The following is a 22,368-nucleotide window of genomic DNA, read 5'->3' on the forward strand; positions in this document are numbered from 1 at the left end:
TCTACTGGCTCGCAGACTGATACTGTTGAATTGGAAACAAGCACAGGTTCCGACTCACACTTCACTTATGAGAGATGTTATGCACTACTTACAATTGGAAAAGATTAAGTTTGAATTGAGAGGGAGTGAAGATAGATTCTACCAGACATGGCAACCCTTCATTGAATATTTCAATAGGTGCACGCTAACCCCTCCTACACAATAGATAGCGCAATAGAAAATTGAAAAAAAAAGGAAAAAAGTGAGAAAAAGAGTGTTTTTTCTTTCTTTTATTTTTTCTCATTTAAAAAAAGTGTCTGTAATTCACTTAATTTACAACAACATGTTGGGAAAGTTTGAGAGCAAGAGTGTCTGTTTTGTTTGTCTGTTCACACTTGTCATTGTTTAACTGTTTTTTGTTTTTTCATGTTTATCACATTTATATGTTATTATGTATTGTATGTGCATGGAACATTTACATTGCCTGTTATTTCTTTCATTTTATTTAACAGAACTACTCATCATTGTCGATAATATTCTGATGTTGTCATACAAAAAATGCTTAATAAAAACAGTATTAAAAAAAAAAAACATCAATGTGTAGGTTCTCTTGTGGAATCCTAATCAAATGTTCATGTAAAAAGGTGGCAGATACAGTAGGAGGACCATGATGTCCCCTGTGAGTGACACTGTATCCTTATGGTAGCATAGTAGGTGTGGCACTACAGCTGTGTTCCCTATACACTATATTGCAGTTGAGTAACTAAATGTTAAAGGGCATTATCCTCGAGATCCTTCATTCTTGTTTATAGGGAATTCTATAGCCTAGGTATTGTTTACAAATAAAAATACAAACCAACTATTATGTTATACAGTTTTGTATGCATTAAGGTACCAGTTAGAAATAGTGTAGAAACTGTTCACACACTGCATGTTCGCTGTATCATGTTGTGTAAGTGTCCACTGTACAGTAGTTGGTTGTAGTGTAATGTATATTTAGTTCAGTCTGTGACTGGTAGAATGTGTCAACGGGGGGTGGGGGGATGTGGGGGCATGAGACAGGATCAACAACAGTCGCCTATAAAGCCAGAGTCTCCATCCGTCACTCCTTTGAGAAGCAGTGAGAGCGAAGGAAGTGTCCTTCCCTTTGTCTTGTCCTTTCTTCCAGCTAACAGTCTGTCTGGTTCCACCAGATACGTGTCCAAGACTATGGACCCTCGTCACGAAACTATGGACCCCACCAAAATGGGTGTTGGACGTTCCATTGCCGTGCTAACATCTGGAGGTGATGCCCAAGGTAAGGCAAAAATTGTAACTGAGGTTGATGAATAATAAACCAAGCCTCTCCAGGCTTCAGAACACATGAGGTACATAATGGTTTGCCTGAATGACATTTAAAGAAAGTATTATGTCAGTGCTTGATGGATATTGCATATTATCTGGAGTGAACATAGAATACGATATTGTAGACTGCATTACATGTCTTTAAAGGTGATAAAGGAAATAACTCCCAAAAATAGGGTGGAATTCCCTGGGAGCATAATACTGCTATGCTATCTTTAAAACAACAATCCAAATACCAAGCTAACAAAAGCCAGTGGTAAATCAATTGAATATCCATAGCGATTAATGGGTACAGTCTCAATCTCATAGCCAATTTCCTATCATCTCGCCTTGTGGCATCATTGCCAGATCATTCCAATCGTAACCCTTAACATTTGAGTCTACTGTGTATATCTCCCCTTCTTGATCTTCTTTGTGGCTAAGTTTAGCAGCAATGACCTTTTTCTGGAATGAAGAATAGGCCAGCCCCTTGCTACAGCTGTTATCCATACCATACTGCCACAACACAAAACGTACACTATGGCCTTCACCATGGGTGATGTGGTGCACAGACAAGCTGTGGCAGTACTTTCTGTGCTTTCCTATGGCTATTAGGTCAGGGGTCACTGAAAGGTTAAATACGTTCTACAGTCCTATACATATCTCCATTAACATATCGGTGTTGGATCGAGCTGTGTAGGCCTTCCTTTACTGTATTGATTGTTGAACTGTTGACACATTGTTGACACAAAAGTCTTATATTATGTATCTTAGATTAAACCTTAAACATCATCACTGATCATGCCCCCAAAATTCCATTGTTTTCCATAGGCATGAATGCAGCTGTGAGGGCTGCAGTCCGCGTTGGTCTCTACACAGGAGCCAAAGTCTACTTTGTTCATGAGGTATACTTACAAGTAACATGGTGATGTGGCCTATTCATTTCAAATAAAATAGGCCACATGGGTATAGATTGGAATCTCCACTGCTTTATTAGCACATTGATGTTAATGGGGCTTTGGTGTGCTATGTACTGTAGGGTTACCAGGGGCTGGTAGATGGCGGAGACAACATTCGCCTTGCCACATGGGAGAGTGTGTCCATGATGCTGCAGCTGGTGAGTATGGCCACTATAAATTAAACATGCAGAGAGTCAGAGAAATGTACGCTGCAGAGTACACCCTGAACCGTCCTGAACTAGTCAAATATTGATTATTTTTCCTTGTCGAGAAATTATAATGTGCATATATATTTAGATACTAAACCTGATCACATGAGAATGGGACATGCATGGAGCGATCATTTCTATATTTAGTGGCCGACTAAGTCAACAGGGGAGGGCATACATATCCAAAGCTTGTGATGCTGCCTACTTATGTCATCACTGATGACTCATCAGTGTTGTTTATTATGAACAGCAAGAGGTGGGCAGCAAGAGTTCAGTTTCACCAGTGTGTTAAAACTTGCTAGCATATACATTTACAGAATCCTTCATAAGCACTCACAGTATGTTGTGTAAACACGCTTGTTAATCGAGCTTCTATAAAACCGAATCGGCGTAAATGTTCATTGTTGTAAACCCTCCTATGTCCAGCTTTGAGGGTTTGCGTAAACACAAACATTGCGTAAACACAAACTTCGAAGACGAAGTGGTCGACGCAAATTCCGATTGGCCGGAATGAGATGATGGGAGATGTGAAATTGTGATTGGTCGGAATGAGACGATGTATGATGACGTATGATGATAAGAGCGCCCCTCACTTGACACGGGTGTGATGTCTTAGATTAACGCAGGACTGAGGACATTAGAATCCTCAACAGTAAATATTAATAAGAATCCTAGAACACAGCAGTGTTCATAGTATCCCCTCCTTCTATCTGTGTGATCTGTAAATGGTTTAATAACTACATCCCCACATCGCCGTTTAATTATGCATCAGGGAGGCACTGTCATTGGCAGCGCCCGCTGCGCCGACTTCCGTACCAGAGAGGGCCGTATGAAGGGCGCCTGCAACCTGGTGAAGCGGGGCATCACCAACCTGTGTGTGATTGGCGGTGACGGCAGTCTGACTGGTGCCAATGAGTTCAGGACTGAGTGGAGTGGGCTACTGGCTGACTTACTCAAAAAAGGTGAGCGACAGACGGGGTGAGCAGGGAATAGGCTGTGTACTGGAACTGCTTACGTTGAGGCGGTTACAAACCTTAAAAACAATGTAATCAAAAACATACGATCTATTCTGTACAAAACGTATGTTAAACCCTATATACTTTGTTGAGCTGGAGCCCTCCTTTTTCTCTCAGATCTAGCAGATATATAAGCTGACAACACATCACAAGTTCACTTGTAGATCGCCCCCAGAATAGGAGCGCTATAGGGTTCAAGTAGTTAATTTCAGTCCCCTGCTTGTTGGACATGTAGCATAAACATACCTCGCTGCTGCCTCCTCCTTATTGCCTGAACACACAATATCCAGAACTTGATCATTAATGCAGTACATTTTCTACCAGGTGAAATTACAGAGGAACAAGTCAAGCTTTCTTCTCACCTGAACATCGTGGGCATGGTTGGCTCCATTGACAATGACTTCTGTGGCACTGACATGACGATTGGCACTGACTCCGCTCTGCACCGCATCATGGAGGTAGTAGATGCTATCACCACGACCGCACAGAGGTAGGTGATGCATACAGCCTAATGCACACATGTACCTAGGTAAAAGGTTCGCTCTTTGTCTGGCTTACATTGATAAACTTTAATTTATCCACAGCCACCAGAGGACATTCATCCTGGAAGTGATGGGAAGACACTGTGGGTCAGTATGTGTGTTTGCTTCTATCTTACGCAGCAAAATCTGGAGTGTTTTTTGAGCATGCTCTGTTAGGTAGTTGTGTTTGTATTATCATCAGACGTGTATGCATGGTAAGAAAAACATTTCATGCACTGTATATCTGTGCTCAAAACACCTGTGTTTTCTGTGCCAGTTACCTGGCTCTGGTAACAGCCTTGGCTTGCGGTGCTGACTGGGTGTTCATTCCAGAGATGCCCCCAGAGGATCAGTGGGAGGAGCACTTGTGCAGGAGGCTGGCAGAGGTACGCTTCAGGTTATCAATAACCAGCCGATTGTTGAGCCGAGGTGTTATAACAACTTAAACACAGTGTCCCCATTTGGGGGCGAACATTTGGCAAATATAGCAGATCTACAAGCTCGCCACACATTGCACCATGACGTGTTTTGAGCTTGTAGATTGGCTTTTTGTGAAGACATTAGGGCCCCTATCTTGCACGGCGCCTTATCCCTTATGCCTAATCCTTTGAAAAACATTTTAAAATTGTGAAAATAGACGATCTACAAATTCTACATTGACGCATTGTGAGCTTGTAGATTGGGTGTTTTCACTACCGGTATTTTAAAATGTCTATCAAAATAATAAAAATGTCTAATAACATTATTATGGGATGAGGGCCCTGAGCGAAGTGGTTAATTGCATCTTCTCACACATATATATCAATATGAAACATGAAATTCCATGAAATGTAATTTTCTCCTTTAACTTTTAGCAAAGGGCCAGGGGCTCTCGTCTGAATGTGATCATTGTTGCAGAGGGTGCCATTGCCAAAGATGGCACAGCAATTACTTCTGAGCAGATCAAAACAGTAAGCGGCTGCCACTGTCAACATGGTAAAAATTTAGATTTGATGTTGTATAAATAATGATATAGACACTAAATACTTGTCTTGTTTTGGATGCATCCAGTTGGTTTCTACGAAGCTTGGCTTTGATACTCGCGTCACAGTCCTTGGACACGTGCAGAGAGGTGGCACTCCCTCTGCTTTTGACAGAATCCTGGTAAGATTCCCCTCCAGAATCACAGAACATAAGACATCTCCAAAATACAATTTTTGAGGTATTTTTAGTCGTCTTTACTGGAGTATACTTTCAATTTACAGTACATTTACTTCTACTGATTATTAGCTTATGATTTACAATTTAGACATTTAGCAGATAGTCTTAATCCAGAGCAATTAATTACAGAAGCAAGGACAACACATGCATTAACCAATTCATCCCTATATTACTTTGGCTATTTGAAAATAGCGGATCTGAGACGTGTGAGAAGCTTGCAGATCTGCTATTTTCAAAATATTGTTATACATTTTGAACACTCTTCTACATACGAGTACTTTTTACTTTTGGTACATTAAGTAATTTATTTTCATACAAATACTTTTATACTTTTAAGTAGAGGGCTTCTTCTTGTAACTTAAGTATAGTGGTTTGTGGTATTTATACTTTTGCTTAAGTAAAAAATGTGAGTACATCGTCGTCCACCCTTGCAAACGCATGCACTCACACAAATTCATACATTCTTGTGTGTGTATTGTGTGTTTGTGTGTAGGGCAGCAGAATGGGTGTGGAGGCTGTGATGGCCCTGCTCGAGGCCACCCCAGAAACCCCTGCCGCTGTTGTCAGCCTGTCAGGAAACCAAGCTGTCAGACTGCCCCTCATGGAATGTGTGCAAGTGGTATGTTGCCGTATTTTAGGCTATATTCACTTTAATAAGTGCTTGCTGACATTGTTTTATACAGGATGAATTCTGATTAAATCCTTTTAATTAACCACATTTAATTAAATAGACAGGACCACAATGGAAACAAGCCCTCAGGGCTTTTTGTGTTATCCTCTTAGCACCATTGTATAATCGTACCACTACTATTTGCAAACTGTTAATAAAGTATTCAATCAATCAATCCTAGACATGTCCCTAATGTGGGGAGAATATTCTGTGAAAATTGCAGATCTACAAGTTGTAAGTTTGTAGATGGGCTATTTTCGATAAAGATAATGTCGAAGGAAAGGGGGGGCTAGTACAGACTCCTGGGGGACTGGTCAACAAAGTACAGTATAGGGTTTAAGTGGTTAAGAGGATTTACACTGGTAATGTCATTTAAAATGTCATTTAAAGGCCTATCCCAGTGGTCTGACATGTTTAGTCCATTGACCATGACTTACAGTTTACTTGACATTACTGCAGAGTGCAGATCGTTTTCAAAAGCATACCATATAGTTTGCTTGTTTTTTGCAGGAAGCGTTGGAAAAGTCTATGATCCCAAAAATTCATCCCAGGAGAAAAGACTGATTGAAGAACAAAAATGCTAAACACTATGTTTAGCCAACATTTACTCAATTATGGGATGAAATTATCAGGGAAATGTTTTATGGGGTATGTATATATGGAGAGGACATAGAATACGCACATCGACAGGTGGGTGCTGGGCTAAAGAGAGAGTATGATATATGGCCAAAGCTGTGGATACTAGACAATTAAATGTATTGATCTCGGTATGGTCCTTTAACCACTTGTCGTGCCGAAAAGTCATGCCCAATATACAGTAGGATTAAAAGTATCAGGGATATCTTTCTCCCACTAACAATCGCAATCTCCCTCTGTCCTTGATAGACCAAGGATGTCACTGCTGCCATGCAGGAAGGCAGATTTGAAGATGCAATCAAGCTGAGGGGAAAGTATGTAATAACCATTCATATTTAATATTTCTATATTCTATTGGTTGTGTCATAGCACCTTCATTTTGTCAATGGCCATCATTAAACACTAACATGGCACCATAATTGTGACGAGCAGGAGCTTCGAGAACAACTGGAACACATACAAGCTGCTGGCCCACCTCAACCCTCCAGATGTTAAGGTGAGGAACATTAACAGATTAAATCATAAAGATGGAATTCTCATCTTCTATCATAGAACTTGTAAAGCACATTATTTGAAATATCTAGTGACTGAGTGGGTCGTGAACAAATGAAGGACACATCAAAATGGTGCACCCACAACCTCACTCACTCAGAGAACTTATGTGCATGTCTTTCCCTGTCAGAGCAACATCAACGTAGCCATTGTGAATGTTGGTGCTCCCTGTGCCGGTATGAACGCTGCTGTCCGCTCAGCCGTGAGGATGGGTCTCCTTCAGGGACACAACATGATGGCTGTCCACGATGGCTTTGATGGTCTCGCTCATGGACAGGTGTGTATGCGTGTGTGCGTGCGTGCGCCGCTACCTTCTCTAATTCACACACATGACACGACATCTAACACCCTAAAGTCCCGGTGGACCAAAAAGGTCCAATTGTACAGTACACCATGTGGAGCTTAGGACTTTACTGTGTAGCTCACAGACTCTGATACATTTACGTATAGGAGACATTAAGGCCATTTTAATTGTGATATTATTCATATTATTATTATTATTTGCTACTATTATAAGGACTATAAGAAGTATAAGAAATGAGGTAAAAAATTACAAATGATACATTGATGAAATACTGTAGTAGTAGTAGCAGCAGCAGCAGCAGTATGTTGTTTTTTTGTTGTATTACTATTTGTATAATTTTCAATCTCCACAGATTGAACCCATCACCTGGACTGGAGTGAGTGGTTGGATTGGAAAGGGAGGTTCTATGCTGGGCACAAAGAGGTAAACGGCAATCTGTTCAACAAATTTCCTTTATAGCTTGGGTAAAAAGAAAAATCTTTTGTACTGCATCTAATCTGTTGTTGTTGTTGTCGTCTTTGTCTTTTAACTTTTGTCCAAAGATCTCTGCCAGGTAAATTGATGGAGGAAATCAGTGTGAATATTGCCAAGCACAATATTCATTCTTTGGTGATTATTGGTGGTTTTGAGGTAAGGTCACCATCAACATCTTGATCAAGCATGTAATAACCTTGCTCTATATTAAGAAGATTTTAATTAATTTCACAATGGTAGCCTGTGACCTTCATTTCCTTTTATAAAAACCCACACAATTTCATCTTCTGCCTTTCTTCCTTTGCTTTGTAGGCCTTTATGGGAGGTCTGGAGCTGGTCCAGGCTAGGGAGAAATACGAGGAGCTGTGCATTCCTATGGTGGTTATCCCCGCCACAGTCTCCAACAATGTCCCTGGTAGCGACTTCAGTATTGGTGCTGACACTGCCCTCAACTGCATCGTAGAGGCACGTATTGCAGCAATGCACAGGTTCAAACAATGCACTCGTGCGCGTGCACACACACACACACACACACACACACACACACACACACACACACACACACAATGCAAATATGACTTAAACACTATGTTTTGCCACAGACTTGTGACAGAATCAAGCAGTCTGCAGCTGGCACCAAGCGTCGTGTGTTTCTCATTGAGACAATGGGTGGATACTGTGGTTACCTATCCACCATGGCAGGCCTGGCTGCAGGAGCTGATGCTGCCTACATATATGAAGAGAAGTTTTCAATTAAAGACTTGGAGGTGAGATGATGTTCTTTCTTTGAGGCACCAGACACTTTATTCATCAATTTCCATAGGATGAGTGAGCCCCCTGTCTCATTGAACAGTAACATACTGTAGATGTGTTTTTTCCCACACTGATCAATGGATTTGGTTTACAGATGAATGTGATGCACCTTTTGGAGAAGATGAAGACAACAGTGAAGAGAGGTTTGATTCTCAGGTTAGATTAATCTACTGTTCATCCGTAGAATTCATCAACATGAATTTAGATTCTCTGTTTTTATAGCCTATAAGGATCATCTGCAGTACTCGCACTCGTGTACCTGTACACGCAGAGAACAGGGCCCTTTTGCACTTACATAGACGAAATCTTTATAATGCAATAAATATTGTAGTGGCTTCTAATTTCCTACACAATCCTATATTAGCTTGACAAAACTTTGAAACTTTGAAATGACACAATTTGATTTGAAAACGCAACTGGAAAACAGGAAAACCCATTATTATGAACTAGTGACTGTTTAGCTTAATTATCTTATTATGCTATAGAGCGTTGCAGTTCCTCCCCCTTTCAGAACAATGAGTGGCCCAGGAAATGAATCTCAATGCATTTTGCCCATAGGCTTTTCTTTTGTCATCAAAGTTTTTTAATGATTTTAAATAAAGCATACAAAATCCACATGACTTACACAAAAGAAAAACACAAGAAAGAACAAACAAACAAAACACACCTAGCAGTCAAAAAAAAGAAAACCCCTGGACAACACCCCTCCACACTCTGTTGTTGACACTCGTGGTTATATCATATGTAATGTACAAATACAAAATGTTACAACAATCCTTTGATATACAAATAAAAATAGTCCCATATCTCATGAAACTTCCCATAGGCTTTTCTTAAAGTATTTATTTAAAGACGGTTATGCGGCGGACAAAGCCAACTCGGATCGTGACAAATCATGACAATGAACACAATATTTTGGGCCGATCAAATCATTAGAAAGAAGAAAAACTGGTTGGAATAACGTGTTCCTTCCACGCGCTACGTCCAACCAGGGAAACTCCCCCCTGTCAGGTATAAAGGAGCAACTTGGACACTCAGGCATGAAGGAAGCATGTGTTGCTCTCCCCTTGTCCCCCATATATGGGGACTAGGTTGGTGGAGGGTGTGTAGAGCCCAGGATCACATTAGATAATTGACACAGGGGTGAAAAATGGCTTACAAAATCGTGGGATAAGAAATATATTTAAAAAAATAAAATAAAGGCAGGAGACAACACTATTTGTTTTGTTTTTCTTCTTATAAATTATTTGATCGGCCCAAAACATTGTGTTCATTGTCACGATCCGAGTTGGCTTTGTCCGCGGCGTAACCGTCTTTAAATAAATACTTTAAGAAAAGCCTATGGGCAAAATGCATTGAGATTCATTTCCTGGGCCACTCGTTGTTCTGAAAGGGGGAGGGACTGCGACGCTCTATACAAGTAAGTATGTTTCATTTGTGTCTTGGAAGTGCAGTAATGTTTTTGTTGTTGTTTTTGATATGCTGAGTGGGACTTAATGAACCAACAGAATCACATTCTGGTGACTTCAATGGTGACTTTTAGTGGACTTGTATATGATGATGTTTTTATTTAAGGTCATAGGGCACAGCAGTGGGCGTGGTTTTCTGGTTCCACTGAAAGATCGACCGATTGAAAGATTGATTCTGAAAATGAAAATGAAAACTGCTGAACTGGTATTTATTAAATGTAGTATAATCATATAATTTATTTATTTATTTATTAATTTAACACTGGTTATACCCTGGCGTCCCAAGAAGGAAAAAAATAAATGAAAAAAGACAGACACATTGTTAAAGCAATATGCCTTTTTTTATTTCTTTTTTTTTTACTAAATCAAAGGTGTTATGGTCATGAATCAACTGGGTGGCTTGATTCTAGGCTTTAAATAATTGATTATTTATAAAAACTTTAAATATTTTTGTAAATCTCTATGGGAAAAAAATATTGGAGATTTTTCACTGCAACCAGAAAACCACGCCCACTGCTATGCCATATACCGGTAATAATATAATGATATTCACTGTCCATTTCTATTTTGCTGAACAGATCTTAGTGGAGCTAACAACGCAATATATATTTTTTTATATTAAAGTAGATGTTGGTTCCTTTCATACATTAATTATACTTACAATGGGGTAAGATGGTGGGTGGGTGGGGAGGACTGGGAAGGGAGTTGTGGGAGAAAATGTAAAAAAACGAAGAGTCGTATTCTCTTTATGTGTAAACTGAACATGATCCAACTCTTTGAATAAAATTTACTTAAAAAAAATATATATATACTTACAATAACAATAATCTCTCCCATTAATCCATGGACAGGAATGAGAAGTGCAATGCCAACTACACCACTGACTTTATCTTCAACCTGTATTCAGAAGAAGGCAAGGGCGTCTTTGACTGCCGCAAGAATGTCCTGGGACACATGCAACAGGTTTGATAATTGTCTAGTTGTTTTTAGAACTATTTATATTCCATAATATGAAGTCACACGTACAACTCATGTCATTTGTCCTCCACAGGGTGGAACACCAACGCCTTTTGACAGAAACTTTGCCACAAAGATGGGAGCCAAGTCTGTCATGTGGCTGACTGATAAACTGAAGGAATGCTACAGACATGGTATGTTGATCTTTAGAATACATGCATTTTACAGAATCTACTGTAAACAAAAAGAGATTCTGTAGGTAATGATATTGGAGGACCATAACAGAAACCGGTTTTCTTTGACTTTATTGTGTTGTTGTTGTTGTTTTGTTTTTAGGCCGTATCTTCGCTAACACCCCAGACTCAGCCTGTGTCCTGGGCATGAAGAAGAGGTCACTCACCTTCCAGCCTCTTGCTGATCTGAAAGCAGAGACTGACTTTGAGTAAGACTCCTCTGTTCACTATGAAATACTCTACTTTTGCATTTCGTATGTAAGAAACAAGATGACTGATTATTCTGTATGCATATAGCGAAATGAAGATTATAAACAAACCCTATACTTCGTTGTCCATCAAATAGCAGAAATAGACAATCTACAAGCATACAACGCATATCGTATTGTGTTATTTTTGCTGACAGAATTTGCCTATTTTTTCAAAAATGTTCACCTTTTTTTGTCAAATGTCCATAACACAAACACAGGTGCCGTGGTTAAATTAAATGTTTGTCCCCCTCTTCTGTCTGGCACAGGCACCGCATCCCCACAACCCAGTGGTGGCTGAAGATCAGGCCCATCTTGAAGATCCTGGCCAAGTACAACATCAAGCTGGACACAACTGAACACACTGAGATGGAGCACGTGATCAAGAAGAGAAATCCAGTTGTGCACATGCCTTTGAAGATGGAAGGAAAGGTTCACCTGGAGAAGAAGACAGAAAAGGTTCACCTGGAGAAGAAGACAGAAGAACAATTGTATCCCAAGGAGCACATGGAGAAGAAGACAGAAGAAAAGGTGATGCCTGTTGAGAAGAAGACAGAAGAATAGCTTTATCTCAAGGAGCAATTGGAATAAGATTATAATAATGTGACCTTGAATGTTAGAGGAGCTCTAACTCTAGTATTTCTTCTCCTTAATGGCAACTTTAATTGATTGACTCTTGCAATTCCACATTTCCATCTCAGCTCTTTGTGTTCCATGAACCATTTTTATACCAGCTTCTTGTGTGAATGGAAAAATATTAAACAATGTATAGCTCATTATCTCTTTTCATTATTTCCTAAATTATATTCACTGGAATTGTGAAATGTGACACTTCCAGAGAGGTGGAACGGAAGAACCTCTCCGCTTTTCATACAGAACCTAAAAGTACCTGAAGTACCCACACACAAAAAGGACATAACGTTACTGAACACTAATTTACAGCACATCAACTCTTTAATGCACTCAAGTGAAGGCTAGTGTTGCTCACTGAAAATAAATGATTTGTAACTATTCAACAGATTTTCATCTACTGCATATACTACTGTATGATTTTTAAAAAGAAATCACTTCCATATTTTATCAAATTACCAGGCATTTCTGGTGCAGACTGTGTCGCAGTTGGTTATGTTTTGTGATGCCATGTATGTAGTGCCCTGAGGACTTGACCTTCTGCCACCTTTTAGCTATAACCTTTGGGCCGCAATGCATGGTAAACAGCATATAGGTGTGATTGTTAGAAACAGTGAGAAAGAATTGGACACTAAACTATGCACTCAGCCAAACAGCATCCAAATGGGATTGTACCATGGGACCAGTATTTTCTATCAGGGCGGCCAAGATATGTTTTATCAGGTGGGCGAGATATATGTTTTCATGCCTGTGCATCTGTCTGTCTGTGTGTTTGTGGCTGATCTTGCAAACTGCTGGACCAAGTAGTGCCAGTAGGCCGTTCCAATCCGTCAACAACTTTTATTTTATATTTTTGTGAATGTATTACCGCAGATCTCCATCCCTCCACCCCTCCACACTACAACCTGTGATGTCCCCATTCAAGTAAGTGCTTCTATCCACTACTGTAGGCCTGGCTACACATACAGTACAGGTATGTCTGTGTTGCCGACGTCATTCACACTATCTTTAGTTTAGAGTTAGACTCTAAACTAAAGAGCTCATTACTCTAATCTTTAGAGTTATGAGCTACACGCTTGTTTTTCGACAGTAGTTTCACAATTCCTCAGACAGACACACAGCGACTTACAACACACAGACACGCACATTTCCAGCTATATAGTTGATATAACAACTGTGGAATTAAGAAAATAAATACATAAGATTTATACAGTGCAATACCTATGATTCATACAATATGAGTATGACACGGCGTGTGTTATTAGTGTGGTTGCCCGAATGGGCAACCAGACTCTTGTAACTGTGACACTTTATTATTTCACTGGAGTAGTCTTTATTTTGACGCTTTATACCTCCCACACTGTACGCTGTACGCACTTGAGCCATATGTCAAATTGACCGGAAAAATCGGGAATCGTGTGCTTGTATTTTGTTAAGAGAAATGTTGTATAGTTTAATTGATATGAATTTATTAGTGAATTAAATTTCCCCATTGACATGAATGGGAAAAGGCAAAAATTCACATTCAAGTATTTGTTCCTCGGAGACTGTAATCACTATAGTTACAAAACTTTTAGGGATAATTCCACATTATCCCTAAAATTATTTAACCTTAAAATTTTATCGGTCGGCCTCATGGTGGCGCTATAACAGCCCACTTTACCTTTTGGCTTATAACTCTTGAACCATAGGTCGTAAAATAAAAAATATTTTTTCCCTGGATTCCTTGGGTCATGACGCATCTCCCCATATAGGCCACGCCCATTTCCGCCATGATAGATTTTCCGCCATTTTGAATTTTGTCCAAAACACACTTTTTGCTTTTCCTCCTACAGATTTTGTCCAAATCTCACAGAAATCGGCACACGTGATCTCTGGACCCATCCAATTAAAACTGAACTGCAGAATTTTGAAAGTGCGTATCGTTCGGCCGTAATCGTCTTCCGAAGTTAGTAGGAGGGGCCTATATCACAAAAAATGCCATAAATCACGAACGGAATGTCCAATCCATCCCACATTTCAATCACATGTCAAAGCAATTCCATTTTCATCCATAGGGGGCGCCGCAAATGCGAGAAATGTAACCGTTTGTCGCAAAAACATGAATTTCAGGGGTTAAATCCCCTCCGAATTACTTACGCATGATCTAAGGCGTGACTTGAAATTGTAATTGGCTGGCAATACTAGTGGGAGGGGCATATGTAAGCCACTGCGGCAACCACACTCTGCAATTTTTTAAAATTTGTGATGCCTTTGACAGATGTTTGTAGAAGTCGTTCAGTTATTGTTACATCATTTTATATATCCTACATAATATATACACTTAGTCGCACAACAATGTTCAATTGTAAAAATGGCTGATCTACAAACTCACAACACAGCATTGTGAGGCTGTTTTTGAACATTTGTAAAGGATAATTTCACATGTTTCAAGTGATTAAAGGATGGATGGCTTTGCTGGCATTTAATGTGAATCACCACCAGCCCAGGTGAAATGTATGCATAGTTCTTGTGAGGCTGGAATCTATTTTACAGTATGGCTCTAGATGCGGAACATAGAAATGTTATGTCAGATTTTCACATTCAGAACCGTGTTAATCAGACCAGTGTGTGTCCATGTGGAAACCTCGTATGAATCTGATCTCAGGTCAGAATGGGTTAATCAGACCAGTGTGTGTCCATGTGGAAACCTCGTATGAATCTGATCTCAGGTCAGAATGGGTTAAATACTACTGAAGTTTCACTTGTAAGTTTGGGTAAGAAACTGTTTTTTTTTTTGCAGAGACTTTTTGTCTAATCACGTGGTCTGGTTCTTTATTTTCTTTACTTTATACGATAAAGCGTCCAGTACAGGAGTTATGTACAATTTGTCAATTTGCAGGTATTTAGAACAAAATTATAGACTCAAAATCTATACATGCTGCAAGTGCTCCGTCTTCCAATAAATAAGGTTTATCAAGTAGAAATACATGTTTGGTTATGGTGACATACATTTTGTGCGTTGTACATTTACATGACATTGGCAGTTATAAATAAAATTGATATAAATTAACATGTTTTGAGTACTGAGTTATTTCACCGAGCTGGTCAGTTCAGGTGAAGAAGTTTAAATGGTTTAATGTTTGAAATTATGTTAATTAATTTATTATTAGCCAAATTTGTTTGATACATATCAAGTAGTGTCTAATGGGGGTCTAATGGGGGCTCAACAAATGTGGATTTGGGAACAACTGCAGACTGCAGTACAGTATTACGTTATTAACAGATCCCTGATTGATCTAAAAACGAATCCACAAATCACCAACAACACAGCAATAAGGCATTAAAACGTTTCCTTTGGAAAGTCAGAAAGTGACGTGCAAAATAAAAAATAAAATCTGCCAATTTATACACACTATGTTACACGTATACCGACGGTAGGATACCGTGTCTTTTAGGGGCGTTTCTGTGGTCAAGATAGGGCTTTTTTTTGGTAGGCTACTGTAGCCTACCTGTCAGTTCTGCTGCTGGAGTCGGGTCTTCATGTAGGCTATAGCCTATGTGGTCTTCAATGTAGGCTATAGCCTATGTGGCGTGAACACTAAATCCAGGCTAAAATCGCGAGATAGTCAGCAAGTCATTAATTACAGAAGTATTTCACACACCTTTGATTCGCTGTAATAAAGGAACTAAAAGGTGATCATGAAGCAGAGGGAAACACAAAAGTCAGTTGGCAGCGCCACAGCCCAGCGACACCCACGTTGTGGCCAGAAATGTCACTCCGTTTGTAAGCTACAGGATCCCACATAATGTAGGTTTGTAATAATGTTGTTTTTTGATGAATTGAACAATGTGGACTTTTGATGAATTGAACAATGTGGACCCTCTAAAACAAGTGTAATGCTTAATTGGGTCGTCCACTCACAGTTAACAGTCTTTGTATTGAGTTTGTGCTTGAAATGTACTGTAATTCTACAAACTATTAATAAAATATTTAAATCAATCAATCAAACCAGAGCTAGACTACACCATGATATATTATTAGGAGTACAATAACTTTGCATTGTGAATAAAAAGGTATAGCCACAGTGGGGTTGCAGTGTAATGTAATGCTGAAGGTTTCATCACAGGGCTGTCTGCTTTATGTACTATGATTAAACGTGCATTCTGGTATTGTGAATCAATGATTGAGAAAAACATCAGAGGGGTTTGAACCCGTGAAGTTATATAAAGTTTAATTCAAAGTCGGGTGTCTAAACCGCTAGACCACTGAGGACGCTGCCAGGAAGGGGACTCATGTCTGTATTGACTATTTATAAGCCGTGACGTAACCCGCTTCCGGGTCTTACTCAAGAAAGCTCCACGTCCTCGCGGGCGTGGCCTCACGTCATACCCGGAAGGAAGTGCCGCCCCCCCTCAAATCAAGAAAGCTCCACGTCCTCGCGGGCGTGGCCTCACGTCATACCCGGAAGGAAGTGCCGCCCCCCCTCAAATCAAGAAAGCTCCACGTCCTCGCGGGCGTGGCCTCACGTCATACCCGGAAGGAAGTGCCGCCCCCCCTCAAATCAAGAAAGCTCCACGTCCTCGCGGGCGTGGCCTCACGTCATACCCGGAAGGAAGTGCCGCCCCCCCTCAAATACGGAAGAGACGCGTGGAGGGGGTTTTGCTCAGTGTTGTTTTGCCACGTCACCATGTCGGTCGTCGTCGTGTCCGCAGCAAGCAGGTACGTTCAATGTTATTTAATACTTAACGTTGTTGTTGTTCAAACATCTGTGATCACTTTATATGTTAACTTGTTGTGATGTTTATATATTATGTTCGTGCCACTCTGTAAAACCGTGTTCCAGTAGCCCAATGGTTACTCTCGGCGCCTAGTAGACAACAGGGCCCGGGTTCGAGTCCCCATCGAGGACTGAGAGTTAGCTTCATTCTTACCAAACTAGCACAATTGTTTTAGCTTTTCTCGTCGAGGTCCATTATTCATTCAGTATTTGAGCCTAAAAATGGTGGTCCCGTGGCTCAGATACGGAATGAATAAAGGACCTCGACTTGATGCAAACAAACAGTGTTGTGTTTGTTAAGAAGAAAGTAAACTCGGTCATCGACTGGGAAGTGAACCCGGGCCCGGATGTTCACATACCATCGGCTTAACCATTCGGCTACTGGATCATGGTTTTATAAAGTAGTAGTAGTAACATATATGAACACAACACAGTAGGAACAAAGCATTCTGGGATGCACGCTAGTTCGTTAGCTAGCTAGCGTGCTGCCGTCGTGAACGTGCACAATGATAGTCAACGGACCAGCGCGTTCATGTGTTTGGGGCCAGGCTGCAATACCTTCATTCGGCCACTATGTCCATTTCGCCTCAGGGTTTCCTCTGGGTGCCTTCTCTATTCATAATATACTCTATGCTCACAATGGTGGTCCGTGGCTGAATAAATAATCGACTAGAGGTGAACAGAGTAGTGTTTAGATGGTTCTGTTATGACTGCATGCTGTAGTGTTTAGATGGTTCTGTTATGACTGAATGTTGTAGTATTTAGATGGTTCTGTTATGACTTCCCCTCTGCATGTTGTAGTGTTTAGATGGTTCTGTTATGACTTCTCCTCTGCATGCTGTAGTGTTTAGATGGTTCTGTTATGACTGCATGTCGTAGTATTACTATTTAGATGGTTCTGTTATGACTTCCCCTCTGCATGTTGTAGTATTTAGATGGTTCTGTTATGACTTCTCCTCTGCATGCTGTAGTATTTAGATGGTTCTGTTATGACTTCTCCTCTGCATGCTGTAGTATTTAGATGGTTCTGTTATGACTGCATGCTGTAGTGTTTAGATGGTTCTGTTATGACTGAATGTTGTAGTATTTAGATGGTTCTGTTATGACTTCCCCTCTGCATGTTGTAGTGTTTAGATGGTTCTGTTATGACTTCTCCTCTGCATGCTGTAGTGTTTAGATGGTTCTGTTATGACTGAATGTCGTAGTATTTAGATGGTTCTGTTATGACTTCCCCTCTGCATGTTGTAGTGTTTAGATGGTTCTGTTATGACTTCTCCTCTGCATGCTGTAGTATTTAGATGGTTCTGTTATGACTTCTCCTCTGCATGCTGTAGTATTTAGATGGTTCTGTTATGACTTCCCCTCTGCATGCTGTAGTGTTTAGATGGTTCTGTTATGACTTCTCCTCTGCATGCTGTAGTATTTAGATGGTTCTGTTATGACTTCTCTGCATGTTGTAGTATTTAGATGGTTCTGTTATGACTTCTCCTCTGCATGCTGTAGTGTTTAGATGGTTCTGTTATGACTTCTCCTCTGCATGCTGTAGTGTTTAGATGGTTCTGCTATGACTTCTCCTCTGCATGTTGTAGTGTTTAGATGGTTCTGTTATGACTTCTCCTCTGCATGCTGTAGTGTTTAGATGGTTCTGTTATGACTTCTCCTCTGCATGCTGTAGTGTTTAGATGGTTCTGTTATGACTTCTCCTCTGCATGTTGTAGTGTTTAGATGGTTCTGTTATGACTTCTCCTCTGCATGTTGTAGTGTTTAGATGGTTCTGTTATGACTTCTCCTCTGCATGCTGTAGTGTTTAGATGGTTCTGTTATGACTTCTCCTCTGCATGTTGTAGTGTTTAGAATGGGGGTGGGCAACTTTGACGATAGAGACTATATTTCCACAGTCCACTATATTTCCACTCTCACTCCAGAGGGCCACGTTGCATATTACTGTTGTAGCAAAAATAGCCGATGTACAAGCTCAAAACGCGTCGCAGTGCAACGCGTTTGGGGCTTATTGATCAGCAATTTTTTCCCCAAGACGGTGGATTGTGGCCCATGCCTTCCTGCTGTTATTTGTCATGTTGGTGTTCTCTATATCTTTTCGTCCTGGGCATGACGTTAAACTGTTCCGTTCGAGAGGACCGGCGACCCTCGAATGTAAACAGCCACGAAAGGAAACTATGTGTGTGTGAGGTGTTCTATCATTTCATTCCAGTACTACTACTTTGGGTAGTGGCTGGACGTTTGTGTAGATATTGAAAAGGAGGGGGCGAGCAGGCTACCTTGTGGTAGGCCGTTCTTTTGGGCTTTCCATTTACTCCTCTGGTCATTTAACTGGACATAGAAGCGCCTGTTGTTGAGGAGGCTTTTCCTGACCATTGTGCGGTGTTGGACAGTGTCGTAGGCAGCAGAGAGATCTCTGAATGCTGCTCCAGTTATTTGTTTTCCCTCAAACCCATCCTCAATGTGTTGGTTGAGGTTGAGCTCTGTCCAGCACAGGAGCGGCCAGGACGGAAACCACCTTGGTCTTTAGTCAGCTTGGTGTCTATGAGTGGCAAGAGGCGTTGGAGTAGCAGCCTCTCTTCTAGGTGATGCAGAGGAGGGAAATGGGTCGGTAGCTCTTTGTGGATAATGGGTCTTTGCCAGGTTTAAGGATTGCAACCACTTTGGCCTTTTCCCAGACAGAAGGGATGGTTTTCTGTGCTATGCATGTGTTCAGCATCCCCACAAGCCAGGTCTTTGCGTTGGGTCCCAGGTGCTGTAACATTTCTGCCAGTAGGTCATCAATCCCTGCTGCTTTTCCGGGTTTCAACTTTCCCATTGCAGTTTCAAGTTCTTCTAGGTCGAAGGGTTTGGTTTGAGGGCTGGCTGATTGTGCTTGGTCTGATACCACTGCGCAATGGTATTCTCCTGTGGGTCGGTGGCGGTCTTGGTCACAACTGGTGGCCAACAGTTGTAACCAACACCGCCACCGACTCACATAGAATACCATCGCACAGTGGTATCAGACCAACCACAATCAGCCAGCCCTCAAACCAAACCCTTCGACTTAGAAGAACGTGAAACTGCAATGGGAAAGTTGAAACCCGGAAAAGCAGCAGGGATTGATGGCATACTGGCAGAAATGATACAGCACCTGGGACCTAACGCAAGGACCTGGCTTGTGGGGATGCTGAACACATGCATAGCACAGAAAACCATCCCTTCTGTTTGGAAAAAGGCCGAAGTGGTTGCAATCCCTAAACCTGGCAAAGACCCATTATCCCCGAAGAGCTACCGACCCATTTCCCTCCTGCATCACCTACAAGCTCTATGAGAGGCACTAACATTTCTGAACAGACTATATTTACATCAATATGTCTGGGTCCCCACCTACTCACTCAGGGTTGACGTGTCACACCTGCAGTGATGGGAGGGGTACCAAAATGTGGTGTTTTGATTGGTTGATGGGGGCACTCCCTTAGTATAAAAGTGTATGTTTTGTGTACACATGACCTGATGAAGATCAAATAGATCGAAACGTTGTCAGTATTTCAATACAGAACGTTTTTTTTATACCTGTGAAGTGCGGGCTCCATCCAATACCTACACCAGTTGTGATGCAACAGAGTTTGCTGTGACCGTTGTGAATTATGGGTGGTGTGGTTTTTGCCAAGACGGTGGATTGTGGCTCATGCCTTCCTGCTGTTATTTGTCATGTTGGTGTTCTCTATATCTTTTCGTCCTGGGCATGACGTTAAACTGTTCCGTTCGAGAGTACCAGCGACCCTCGAATGTAAACGGCCACGAAAGGAAATTATGTGTGTGTGAGGTGTTCTCTATGGGTTGGGTTTCAGGTGGTTGTATTGTAGTAGCTTGACATTTCTTGGAGGGCACTTTCAAGGACAGACTCAATCTTCTGGAAGTCTGCTTGTTGGGTCGTAATGCAGAGGTTGTCGGCGTAGATGAAATGCTGGCATTAGGCATTGGGTAGTGGCTGGTCGTTTGTGTAGATATTGAAAAGGAGGGGGGCGAGCACACTACCTTGTGGGAGGCCGTTCTTTTGGGCTTTCCATTTACTCCTCTGGTCATTTAACTGGACATAGAAGCGCCTGTTGTTGAGGAGGCTTTTCCTGACCATTGTGCGGTGTTGGACAGTGTCGTAGGCAGCAGAGAGATCTCTGAATGCTGCTCCAGTTATTTGTTTCCCCTCAAACCCATCCTCAATGTGTTGGGTGAGGTTGAGCTCTGTCCAGCACAGGAGCGGCTGGGACGGAAACCAGCTTGGTCTTTAGTCAGCTTGGTATCTATGAGTGGCAACGAGGCGTTGGAGTAGCAGCTTCTCATATAGCCTTGTAGGTGATGCAGAGGGAAATGGGTCGGTAGCTCTTTGTGGATAATGGGTCTTTGCCAGGTTTAAGGATTGCAACCACTTTGGCCTTTTCCCAGACAGAAGGGATGGTTTTCTGTGCTATGCATGTGTTCAGCATCCCCACAAGCCAGGTCTTTGTGTTGGGTCCCAGGTGCTGTAACATTTCTGCCAGTAGGTCATCAATCTCTGCTGCTTTTCCGGGTTTCAACTTTCCCATTGCAGTTTCAAGTTCTTCTAGGTCGAAGGGTTTGGTTTGAGGGCTGGCTGATTGTGCTTGGTCTGATACCACTGTGCAATGGTATTCTCCTGTGGGTCGGTGGCGGTCTTGGTCACAACTGGTGGCCAACAGTTGTAACCAACACCGCCACCGACTCACATAGAATACCATCGCACAGTGGTATCAGACCAACCACAATCAGCCAGCCCTCAAACCAAACCCTTCGACCTAGAAGAACTTGAAACTGCAATGGGAAAGTTGAAACCCGGAAAAGCAGCAGGGATTGATGGCATACTGGCAGAAATGATACAGCACCTGGGACCTAACGTAAGGACCTGGCTTGTGGGGATGCTGAACACATGCATAGCACAGAAAACCATCCCTTCTGTTTGGAAAAAGGCCGAAGTGGTTGCAATCCCTAAACCTGGCAAAGACCCATTATCCCCGAAGAGCTACCGACCCATTTCCCTCCTGCATCACCTACAAGCTCTATGAGAGGCACTAACATTTCTGAACAGACTATATTTACATCAATATGTCTGGGTCCCCACCTACTCACTCAGGGTTGACGTGTCACACCTGCAGTGATGGGAGGGGCACCAAAATGTGGTGTTTTGATTGGTTGATGGGGGCACTCCCTTAGTATAAAAGTGTATGTTTTGTGTACACATGACCTGATGAAGATCAAATAGATCGAAACGTTGTCAGTATTTCAATACAGAACGTTTTTTTTATACCTGTGAAGTGCGGGCTCCATCCAATACCTACACCAGTTGTGATGCAACAGAGTTTGCTGTGACCGTTGTGAATTATGGGTGGTGTGGTTTTTGCCAAGACGGTGGATTGGGGC

The 22,368-nt window shown here is 41.5% G+C and overlaps 1 protein-coding gene across 1 annotated transcript; it reads left to right on the forward strand.

Moving 5' to 3' along the window:
• The first annotated feature begins 1,090 nt into the window (after positions 1-1,090).
• Positions 1,091-12,340, forward strand: pfkma (phosphofructokinase, muscle a). Its single transcript, XM_083769210.1, has 22 exons — positions 1,091-1,276; positions 2,134-2,207; positions 2,342-2,419; positions 3,243-3,432; positions 3,811-3,976; positions 4,071-4,115; positions 4,285-4,393; positions 4,862-4,957; positions 5,058-5,150; positions 5,701-5,826; positions 6,763-6,827; positions 6,946-7,009; positions 7,196-7,342; positions 7,722-7,792; positions 7,912-7,999; positions 8,156-8,308; positions 8,446-8,610; positions 8,751-8,812; positions 10,977-11,088; positions 11,177-11,276; positions 11,419-11,524; positions 11,833-12,340. The coding sequence occupies exons 1-22, from the start codon at positions 1,189-1,191 to the stop codon at positions 12,125-12,127; spliced, it is 2,493 nt and encodes an 830-aa protein (XP_083625336.1). The 5' UTR covers positions 1,091-1,188; the 3' UTR covers positions 12,128-12,340.
• The last annotated feature ends 10,028 nt before the right edge of the window (positions 12,341-22,368 follow it).

Source organism: Protomyctophum parallelum (genome assembly GCF_964188405.1).
Source record: "Protomyctophum parallelum genome assembly, chromosome: 7".
Lineage (NCBI taxonomy): Eukaryota > Metazoa > Chordata > Actinopteri > Myctophiformes > Myctophidae > Protomyctophum > Protomyctophum parallelum.

What these genes read in the sequence shown, in the direction of transcription:
- pfkma (XM_083769210.1), top strand. Translation starts at nt 1,189, where the DNA reads ATGGACCCTCGTCACGAAACTATGGACCCCACCAAAATGGGTGTTGGA. An exon ending in AAGTCTACTTTGTTCATGAG is followed by an intron (nt 2,208 to 2,341) that starts GTATACTTACAA and finishes TATGTACTGTAG; the next exon opens with GGTTACCAGGGGCTGGTAGA. An exon ending in CCCTCAACTGCATCGTAGAG is followed by an intron (nt 8,309 to 8,445) that starts GCACGTATTGCA and finishes GTTTTGCCACAG; the next exon opens with ACTTGTGACAGAATCAAGCA.